At 36.2% G+C, this 11,399-nt stretch overlaps 1 protein-coding gene across 1 annotated transcript in view; it reads right to left on the bottom strand.

Annotated features, from left to right (window-relative positions):
- LOC104127236 (solute carrier family 12 member 7) overlaps nucleotides 1-11,399 on the bottom strand; it is a 56,086-nt gene that overhangs the window by 10,749 nt on the left and 33,938 nt on the right. Inside the window, exons 15-21 of the mRNA XM_035895399.1 lie at nucleotides 10,336-10,455; nucleotides 8,275-8,379; nucleotides 6,073-6,241; nucleotides 2,281-2,476; nucleotides 1,778-1,947; nucleotides 1,500-1,631; nucleotides 2-82 (exon numbers count right to left, since the gene is read on the bottom strand). Coding sequence (XP_035751292.1) covers nucleotides 2-82; nucleotides 1,500-1,631; nucleotides 1,778-1,947; nucleotides 2,281-2,476; nucleotides 6,073-6,241; nucleotides 8,275-8,379; nucleotides 10,336-10,455 — 973 coding nt within the window. The remainder of the gene's footprint in view (nucleotide 1; nucleotides 83-1,499; nucleotides 1,632-1,777; nucleotides 1,948-2,280; nucleotides 2,477-6,072; nucleotides 6,242-8,274; nucleotides 8,380-10,335; nucleotides 10,456-11,399) is intronic.

Here is an 11,399-nt window from a genome sequence, read left to right as displayed (position 1 = left end):
GTTTTATCTGTTTTAGCATCTGAGATCGTTGTTCCATCATAAGTGTCTTCTCATATGTGAACGCAGAAATATCATTTTCAAACTGCAAAAGACATTGTCATTAGAAACATTAGAAGAAAAGTACTTCTCAAAAGAACATTCATTCCTGCATGTATTTATGACATTAGAGTAATTCCAAGCACATGATTGGTCAAACATTTCTGTCCTCATTCTTCATCTTCAAACAGTGAACTCATACTACCTCAACTACCCTACTATACCAATATCAATATGATTTTTATCTAAATTGGAGGTACTTGGGACAGACTTTCCATTGTTCTTTTCAACTAAGCTGCAGAAACAAGAAAGTGTTGAAAGCACTTATTTAAACTGGGTCTGCATTGCAGCCTCCTGAGCATCTATACCCACTTGTTTCCTTAAGAACAGTCTAGAGACAGAAAATAACACAGTCTTATCACGAGTGAGAAATGTTCACAAATAGAAACATTTGCGAAGAAACTCCAGCATATATCCTCACATCAGCTCAAAGCTGAAGTACAGTGTAAAAATGTACAGCAGTCATCAGCCTTTTTTATGGCACTCTGTTAGTCTTCTTTCACCTGCACATGCCACAGCATTTTAGTCTTTTATATTCAGTACTCAAAATAAAACTAAATAATAAACTAAAATACTTCTTTGTTCAAAATACTAACCAAATTTTTCATAAGTAATTTTTCTCATAAGTAATTTAAATGATTCTTAAAATTTGCTCTCTGCCTGATTAGCATGATCTTTTTGGTAGGTTTTGTTCATTCCAGAAACTGGTGGTGGTAGAAGTTTTGAACCAGTTGACAATATTCATCCCACTTCAGAATGACTTTTTTTGGTCTTATTCTGGATGTTATGCTTGTCATCTTTGAGCGCTGGAATGAAGTTTTTCCTTAATTGTCAAAAAAAGCAGGTATAGACAGACTATAGATTTAGCCCTTTCTCTTTTACAACCAGTATTTAAAAAGGGAAAAAAGTTACAAATTCATTGTCTTGCTGTTCAGTGCCAAAGAGGCTGTCAATGCCAAGTACACTGACATACTCTCATGGGGAACATGGAGAGTCCTTATTCCAGAGAGATACTCGTACAGCAGAGACTGCTTACCCTCTCTCATCCTAGACGCTATGGATTAAGCACATTCAGCCTTCCATTTCACTGCCTGCTAAAAATTCAAGCTTTTTTCTTCCTGAATAAACTATCTCTATGGACTAGTCCTCACAAATAGAGTAGGCATTAACACATCAAAATGGCTCAACTCTACTTGACAAAAAACACTAAATTCAGTACCACATACGCTAGCATTGCGACAAGGTAAGACAACATATTTCTTTGAAAAACTTCTTGTTCTTGGTCAGACTGCAATCTTTCCCTTTTTATATTTGGGTTAACATCTCTTAGTTTCAAAAATGCTAAATCCACTTTTCCCAAAGTTAGTCTCAATTGCACCTAGAAAAAATATGCAGAAACATACCATTTCAACAACTTCCACTTCAGCATTCAGTCTAAGGTGATACAAGAACATCTGAAGATCCTTCTTCATTTGAATGCTGTTATCATCCATTTGAGCAACAGTGAAGATACGCATTTTACATTTTCTCCAAACCTATCAAAAAGATACATTATAAAAATTCAAAACACAGTGACTGCTATCACCATGCATAATTCTATCAAGGCAAGAATTTAATTAGAAACCCTTAGAACTATTCATTTCTAGAAAATTAAATTCCAGCCATTTTCTGTTGTCCTTGCCTTGTGCTGTCGAAGGAGAAAAGGCAGTAACATCAGCATACCACCATCATGAACAATCCACCACACATCTATGTTTCCTTCAGTAAAACGTTCTTGATTTGTTGGAAATAAGTCAATGTTTTTAGCCACCAACAATGCTTGCTGAGCAGCTGTTGTTTCTCGTACAGTGTCTGCAAGGGAAAGCAAGACATCTAATCAAGAACTTCTAGTTTTCATTCACAGCTTTTGTTTTTGTTTAAATTCAAAAGCTTAAATCCTCCTAGATTCTGTTGAGGCAAAAGAAGAACATCCTGGATTTAGTGACTAAGCTGCTTAGGACAAGAACAAGAGAAGCCATGGTTGAAGAGACTGAGGGCTGAGAAAAGCCACTCCACATGAAATAAGATGTGGGGAAATACTCGATTTTCTGCTGGATGTTCGGCATCACATTTCCTCCACACAGCAAACACATTAATTACATAGCTGTATCACAAATGCATATGAGAAAGTCAATAAACACATACCAACAAAATTTTTCCATGAGAAACGATTTTCTGTCTGCTTCCATGACTGTGGCCATGCCATCAGGACTGTGTTCTGCTTCATCCCTCCTAGACCAGCTGACTGAATCAAATAGGATATTCCATCTCTGAAATTAGGAGACACCACAATCTGGCAAAATCCTTTAGTCTTTTCTACTCCCATTAAGGCCTTAACGTTCTGCAAAAGGGAGATTACATAGGGAAATAAAGTCATCAACACTGGTAAAAGACTCCAGTAAGAGCAAAATGGCACTAAAAAAAGAGAGCAAAATAAGAGAGTACAATGTACAACCAACATCAAGAAACTAATTCAAAATCTAACTCCAAGAGTGAACGGGACCGACAACTAAAACCCAAAACACCCACCTTCCCAAAAGACACCACACAGAGGTTTTTCCACTACTTTGGAAATAAAAGGCTGAATAATTAAAAGAATGAACCAAAGTAAAACCACATTGACAAAGATTAAAAAAAAACAAACAAAAAAACCCCACAAACCACCACACCAGTAACACTGCTTCAGGTAAAGTCAAAACTGCTGCCTGACAAAGCACCATATGTTTGGAATAACAAGTCCTTTCTTTTGGAATTGGAAGGGTTTGGAAAAATATGATGCCAAGGACTTTAGAAGAAGAGGCTGCCAAAGCTCCTTAAACAACTTCAAGATTAAGAGGCTGATTCTTTATTTATCAGTTCCCAACTTGGAAAAATAGATATGCAGAAGACAATTAGAATCACTGCCTGAATAATGACAAGATAAACTGACTAGATTACATCTCCCACACCCCTTTAATTTCAGCATGGCTCCTCTTCATTTAAACACTGACAAACACACAGACACATAACAAAGTCATTTAAAAGTAGCATTCAAAACGGTATCAAGGTTGACTAGGGAACATCAGCATCGGCATTCACTATGTTTTGATGGGATGACTTTAAAAATCCCTTAATTATCAATGACTTGTGTTATTGACTGATCAGCATGGTTTCAGAAGGAAGAACCAGCACATCAAAACTTCGAATTTTTGAAGTAACAGAATTTCTATCAAAAACCATCAGCTTTGATCAGAGAATGCCTGGCACTGGCTCACTGTGGCTTCACATCAAAAATTCTGTTTAGTAGAAAAGAAAAGTCTTCAGAGAATTTGGTAGCAAAGACAGACAGGAGAAATCCTGATTTCCTACAAATCTTCTAGAAACTTTTTCTAGTTAAAATTTTCAAAAAAATCAGTGAGGCCTCCAGATGCTCAAACTTTTACAATTCATCTTCATTTCCATTTTAAAGGCAATAGTTTCCTCGATCTTAACACTAGATCAGATGTTCTAGAGAACCTGGGGATTAGGTCTACCTTAAATTCATTCCTGTTCCATCTCTCAAAAATGTCATTGACTTCAAGTAAAGCAAAATATAGGTGACAGTTCAAATCCTCATGGGAAAACAGTTTCTGTTTAAAGGGTTTCTTTGTTTTATTTCAGATGCCCGATTGTATTCTTGGTCTTGTTTTATACTCACACATGTTGACGGCTTAACTAAGTTAATTAAGTTAACAGTTTAGTAACAATTACATTCACAATAGATCATGACTAGACTTGTCACCATGTTTTCAAGCTAAGGAGCCTTTTTATGTGATATCAGCTAGGCAATCTGGTGTCATACTTCATTTTTTTGGGTTTGGTTTGGTTTTTTTTTCCTCCCCAAAAAAACCACTGAAAAAAAAAAAAGAAAAAAAGAGAAAAGGAGAAAAGAGAAAGCTGAGAGAAAAAGGGCAGTTAGCTTTGTTAGGTCAATTTCAAATGCTCTTCAATCTTAGAGATACCAGGTCTGAATAAATCACAGGAATTTTTACATAGCTTCGAAGACGACTTGGATCAAAATAGCAGACATTTCAACTGATACTCTTTTCAACAACACTGAAGAAATTGACCATTTTTGGAAAATATAATGGCAATCAGAACCTACTTTTGGCATAGACTTTATAGTCATTCCATAAAGGCAACAGGTGGTTCAGTAGTATTTCATAAAATACATGAAACATTATTTTCTAAAAATATTGCCCCACTCTATAAAGCCAAGAGTAGGACAGTTTGTGTCAGTAAGCAAATATAATTATCTATAGTGAGTTACTCCAACACTGGGTTAAACAAAGAAGTACACAAGTTTTTTAAGACCAAACAAAAAAGGGAAACTTGCTTTGCATTGGAAGTCCGAGCTGTATGAACATTGGATCTTCAGAAGTTCAGTCTATTAACTTCCTTTTTTCCTTCAGGGGACAATTTAAAAATAAGTTCAGGTATTTTCAAGGGCTTCCCACAAAAATGTCTATGTATTTCCAATCAGGTAGCACAGTCAAATAAAGAGAAGTTTTCAGGGGAAAAAAAGAGGAAACATTCAAATTAAATCCACTTGTGTTTGCAAGCACAGTTAGATGTCATCTTAAATTACATGACAATTTACTACGTTTTCCTACCTCATCCTATCTTCTCTGCAGATATGGGGTAAACAGGAAAGAAAAAAAAGAAAAAGTAAAGGATCCCAAGAAAATGCTGTTCACAGTTGAGTATGATTCTGGCAAGGACTGCTCCTAATCCTAGCTCTGCTATGCTAGGACAATGTAGAAAATAGTATCATGTATACATTCAGAGGATTAAATTATGCCAAACACATCTACATTTGTTAGATAAATGTTCATTTTTTTTGTTAAATAAATTTATTTTCTTTATAAGGTAATTTGTTAAAAATCTATCACCTGTTTTTTTGTGGAATGAAATTTGATTGTGAGCCCAGGGCTCTTAATATTAAAGAAAAAAAATTCTAAGAAGTGTAACCATTGTCTCGCTCCATTGGGAAATTTTATAAAACATTTTGCTATGCGCACCAAACTATTCTTTATGTATAAACATCAATTGTGCTGACAGTAGAAATTTATGTTTTAGTTAATACTTTACAACAGTCTGTTCTAATTCAAGCTGAGTTATCAGATTCAACACTTTACAATCATTGGACAGGCTATCAAATTCTCATGAATACAGCCGTTCTGCAATAGTCTCACTTTTTGAAGGGCTCAATGTTCTTGATTACTCTATTCTAGAACCCACTTGCAAAATTGCCAGCGTCCAGTGAGTTCTCCCACACCAAAGATGCCAGAGGACTGAAAGCTCTTGCTGGTCCTCAGCGCCCTAGGGCAGCCCTTCAAAAGCCCCATGAACACTGGGGCTCACCGCTTTTCTTGCCTGCTGAAGGTCTCAACATTCTTGATCGTTCTTACTCTAGAACCCAGCTCTGACATTGCAAACATCCAGCAATTTCTCCCACACTAAAAGGGGCTAGGACTGAAAGCCCTTGCTCATATTTGCATTCTCTTTCAGGCCTAACAACAGCCCCACTAACCTTGGTTCTTTCTCCTTGCCTAGCCTATTAGTGATCCCCAGACTCTCGCCTCTATCTAGGCTTAGCGAACGTATTATATTGTGAGCCTCCAGCAATTTCCTACATGCCAATATTCCCAGTACTGAATGTTTCTCCTGGTCCTCACCTTCCCTTGGCAGAAGGTTCAGAGCCCTGCAAGTACTGTTTCCCAAATCAAAACATTTTGCTACACACACCAACCTATTCTGTGTATATAAACATTGATTGTGCTGACAGTAAAAATTTATGTTTTATTCAATACTTTACAACTCTGTAAAGTCTTACAAGTCTGTTCTAATTTCATCTGAGTTATCTGTATTCAACATTTAAATACTAATACAAGTGTTTGTAAGCTGTCTTTTACATACCTCTTCAGCTTTCTGAGTTTCTGTACACTTATCCAAGTAGATTCCCTGAAGCACAGATCCCACTATAGTCAATCCTTTACCAGCCTTCAACTGAGAGGTGAAAGAAAGCAATCTAGGATGTTTCACCAACTGCTCACTATCCAAGTTTAACAAGACCAAAAGTTGAGGCCTGCCATCACGCCCCCCCAAAAAAAAAAGAAAAAAAGAAAAAAGTTAAAACACATACATACAGAAAATCAAGGAAGAATTGGAAAATTAGAATTAGTATTAATAAAATGCATGTAAAGTGCCTAATTCAGTGGAAAACATTCAACTATAAAGCAAGGAAGCATAATTTGCAATAGCAAAACCACTTCAGATACAGAACATCTTCATGAGCCACCATACCATTCCGAAAAAGCTACCTTAAAGAATTTTTAGTTTTATCAATAAAATTATTGAATCAAAATTATCACCCTTCAAGGACATCTAGTGCAACCTGCTGCTTCAAGTGGTTAAACATTGAATACACACCAGATTGTTTACAGCTCCATCCAGTTAGATCTTGAAAACCTCCCGAGACAGAGATAACACCTCTGGGTAACCGCTTCATTAATTATTGTCATTGAATTGGTTGTTGTTTTTTTTTTTCCTTTCTCCGTTTATCGTGTTCTCTCATTCTCCTACCACATACTGCTGTAAGGACACTGACTCCATCTTCTCAGTAACCTTCTTTCAGGTATTGGATGTTTCTTTTAGGTATTGGATGTTTATTAGTTGTGTCAGCTTTTGGGCTTCTCTTAAGCCTCCTCCAATCTGAATAAGCATAGCTGCTTAGGAGATATGCTCCTGTGCCCCAACCATCATCTCTGTGGTCCTCTGCTTAACTCACTCCAGCTCATTGATGTCTTTCCTATAATAGGGTGCCTAAAACTGAATGAAGTATTCTAGGTGTATTCTAACGAGTGCTGAGCAAAGAGGAATACTATTTCCCAATATATTTACTTCTCAATATAGTAGCTATGCTCCTGTTGATGCAGTCCAAAATGTCACTGCCAAGGCACAATGCTGGCTTATTATCTACTGGGAACCACAGGTCCTTTTCACCAGAGCAGATTCCCAGCCTTGTAACTTGCACTGGATAAAGCCTGTCCCAGGTACCAGACTTGGCACTTGTCCTTCTGGATTTTCATGATGTTCTTGTTAACCTATTCCTCTACCTGCATAGGTCCTTCAGTAAGGGCCGTCATACCCTTAACCATACTGATAGCACCCCAAGTTCAGTTTCAAGTGCATACTCAATGAGGATGCATTCTGTTTCCTTTCCCAACCCAATATTTTATACTTTTCCCATCATTACTACAAATTCAAGAGCACGATGAAGAGTTGGAGCATACTTCCGGTCTCAAAAGCAGTTAAGTCTAATTGCTTGAACTGGACTTTCTTGGAAAGCTTAAAATTGACACAGTAGGATAACTCATCTGGAACTGAAGTGATGTTAGACATTTAACATGAATGCATTTAGTCAACGCTATATTGGAGCTGCCAAATTCAGACACAGATAAAGGCACTGGCTCACGTATTCCACAGTGCTTATGTGCATCAGTCCCATGACAAATGGTAAAATAATGCTATTACACTGAAAGGCAACAGAACACTGCATGCGCCTACACCCACAGATACTATCACAGAGCAGTGACTATAATTGAAGTATCACGCTTTTTGTGTGCATGTGATCAGAGTGCTTCTGATTTGCATTACATTCATCAGAAGTGACAATGTGCAAATGTCCTTTTGTTTTTAAATGCTAAGTAATCTTTTGTGTTGGCTTTGAAGAAAATTGTATTCCATTTTGAAAAAAAATATATATAAAAAGAAAAAAACCATATGGAATTGCAGCGTTTCTTCTATACAGACAGTGGGACTCAATGATAACTGCTCCTTTGAATCTGAAGTCTATAAATAATCAAACACTAAAATTCTTCTGCACTTCAGGGAACTATGTCAACACCACATGAATTTAAGTCTGAGTTAGTTTGCCCATATTCCCAACAAAGCTGACTGCGTGCTGACCATAAGTTGCATTCTATTGCAATGACATCTTTGCCATGCCCAAGTTTTAACATTATTTTAACAATGAATGGCCATTAACTTTACCAGCAGTATTCCCAATAGATCTACATATCCCAACAAATATGTGACTTTGGAAGGCATAGGACTTACCTCCAGTTCTTGGTATGAGGAGGGCCATCTTCAACACGAAGCAAAGCATAGCGAGCTGCATTCAGAGACAGTCCTCTGATTCCATCACCCCATTCTTTTTCCGCTCTACAGGGTGCAGAAGAGATTCAAGTAACAAGGTCCCATTTATTTTTATAAATTAAGTACATTTTCTCATGTAAGGGATAATAAAGCATAAAAAAATACCCCTTTTTTGCATGAATGCATAAAAAAAACCCCTCATCTTGCAGATTTAAATCAAGAATGAAGACTAAGCAAGAAGCAGCAGTCTCTGGTCCCTTCAAGAGAACTATTTATTAGATATTATTATGGTCTAATTTATTCATACTTCAAAAGCTTTTTTTAATCATGAGAGCCATGTAAGTTGCTTTTAACCGCTAGAATGAATAAGTGAGGGCTACTTAAAAGGAATTGTTTTAAAGCAGCAGAATGAATAAGTGAAACTTGACTCTCTGTGGATTGCTATTGTATCTTCCCCCAACACCACCACATCAGCTTTCTCTGCTTCCTTTCCTTCCCAGCTGAGCCTAAAGTTTTTATTCACCCTCCTGACCACTTTCATTCTCCCTACATTTTCTACTCCTCGTGCTCCCAATACAAAGCTATGCTATATACCAGGTGACCAACCAAATAAGAACGAACTGTTAGGTTAACACATTATGTTCCTTTGTGGGGATTCTACTACAGAAAGGGGTCTATCTCCCTTGCCCTCCCTTATTCCCATTCATGAATTCTCACTGAACCTTGTTACCTCTGACCTTCTTTCAAAATTTAGATGAACGAATCCAAACCAAATTCAAAAGCTATTAAAGAACAACGTGACAATTAAAATGTACCCTGAGTACACCTAAGTTTCCTTCACTTTGTAATCAAAAAATTAAAATAAAACCTGAGTTTTTCTGTAGACAGCAGTTTTTAGAACACTTCAGGGTTTCTCCCCATCACCAAATCAGCCTCTGCATTTGTAAAGGCAGGGACAAAAGAAGTTAAGTTTCTGCAAATAAGAATCTCTTTCTACAGGGTAGATGCGCTGCCTATATGCCAACAGTTGTAGAGCCTGTATACGAATTAGGATGTACATAATTTTATGTACATGCATACCCACATACACACACAAGCAGAAGTGTTATCATCTGATCCGACTTCCTGGCTAAAATAGGCAAATTAATTTCCCTATCATTAACTCAGTAAATGGAGCTGTTACAATCCAGGAAAGCATCTAATCTGGAACTGGAGATAGAGAACCCACAAGCTGGAGCAGTTTATACCAGACCTATGCTTAATCACTCATCAAAACAACTGGCCTCACTTCAATTTCACACGCCAAGACTTCAATATTTTTCTTTACTAGAATCTTTCAGCATTGAGTAGCTTTCCTTAAAAAGGGAAAACACACATATTACTGATCATAATCACTTCTAGTATTTGGACATGTTGTTTAGTTGGTTTTTTTGTTTGTTCTTTCTTTATGAACTTTAAGCTCTTTAAGTCTACTTGCACAGCATTTCTTACAGGTGTGGCTCTGTAAACACCCAGCGTCATACAAGGCAAAATATGTGGCAATTTAGATTATCTGAGCCTTCAGAACACAGATCATTTTCAGTGGGTGCTCTGGATTGTTCAGTATGATTCAGTCTAAAAGTGCTAAAGTCCACACACAAAAGAGCAGAGTTTTGGGGCCTTAGCACAAGTTAATAATAAGGTATCAGTCTGTAATAGTTGCTGCTTGATATTAAAAGCTCATGTTCCTGAAGTACCAAAATGTTACACCATAATCTCTGCTCAGATGAAAACTTCCCACAGCCTTACTGGTTCTTATTTTGATTAGTTCTGGCTATCAAGAAGTTTGGAACAGAGCTTCCAGAGAAATTAGAACCTGAAAATTTACAACCCTTAAGAGAGACAGGATCTTACCTTGTTACTATACTATACTATGTTACTATAGTAGTAGTTACCTACTACTATAGTGCTTTTTGCCGAATGTTAAAGATATTAAATATAGAATAAGATAAATAAATAAACATAGAAGATATATGGTCTTACCCTCTATATTCTATGTATTTGTATATACATCCTGCGATTAGCATGGCAATCAAAGCATAGTACCAAGAGCAAATGAACATCAAGGCGAGACATAAACTCATCCCCAGGAATGAGAGAGTCCTAAAAGAAATAATTTTTTTTTCCATTTTTGTAATTAGGCATGCAAGTATTCTACAAAGTAAATTTCTTATTTAAGTTAACTTCCAGAAAGGTCTTTCTTTTGAAGACAAAGGCCATTTCATAGCTACTGTACAAATAAAAATACATTGTCCCAATTTTAGTTTACAAGAAAAAAAAAAAAAATCACATCTGAACTGTTGTCAACATAAATAATACAATTGAACTAGGTATACTAATATATTTACTACATTAGCCATTTCTGAAAATCTATCAGTACCTCCAAGGTCAGTTTCAAAATACATTGCTACCATTTCCTTACTATTGATTTGAACTTAAGCTCAAACAGCAACAAAAAAAATCTCAACCAATACTAAAAAACATTATGTTACTTCCAGCAAAAACATTTGACTAGTTTAAATTAAATTTGACTCATCAATTGTATTCTCCACGTCCATTGCGGCCTGTAGTAAGTGCCATTCAAGAGCACATTCAAAAGGATTTTTCAAGGCTAAAAACATGACATTTTATTTTCACTCAATTCTTTAAAAGGAAAAATAATAAGCAACTCTTACATCCTACAATCAGGACAGCTTATCTTCTAGAGGCTCTAGTTTCAAGGCATTTCAGCACTAAAATTTGTCTATACAATTACTGTTAATTAAATAAATATATGTATTTTTAACGTTCAGTAAAAAAAAAATAAATCAATGTTTGAAGTGTTTAAACTCTTAAGCGATTTAAAAAAACCTCCAAACCTGAACAAAACCACATCTCCACACTTCTTGTATAATTGACCTTTACTATGTCAAGTATCCACTTGTCTACTTCAGTTATCAAATGCAATGTCTAAAGCATGACATTTTAAAAACAGTGATGATATTATTAAAACTGATGTGTATTAAATGAGATTTTTCCTGTACAAGTTTTGGGTTTGTATATTTTTT

The sequence above is a fragment of the Egretta garzetta genome, unplaced genomic scaffold (genome assembly GCF_000687185.1).
Source record: "Egretta garzetta isolate BGI_Z169 unplaced genomic scaffold, ASM68718v1 scaffold925, whole genome shotgun sequence".
Classification (NCBI taxonomy): Eukaryota; Metazoa; Chordata; class Aves; order Pelecaniformes; family Ardeidae; genus Egretta; species Egretta garzetta.
Note: the sequence above shows the minus strand (reverse complement) of the source record. Positions and strands in the feature narration are given on the sequence as shown.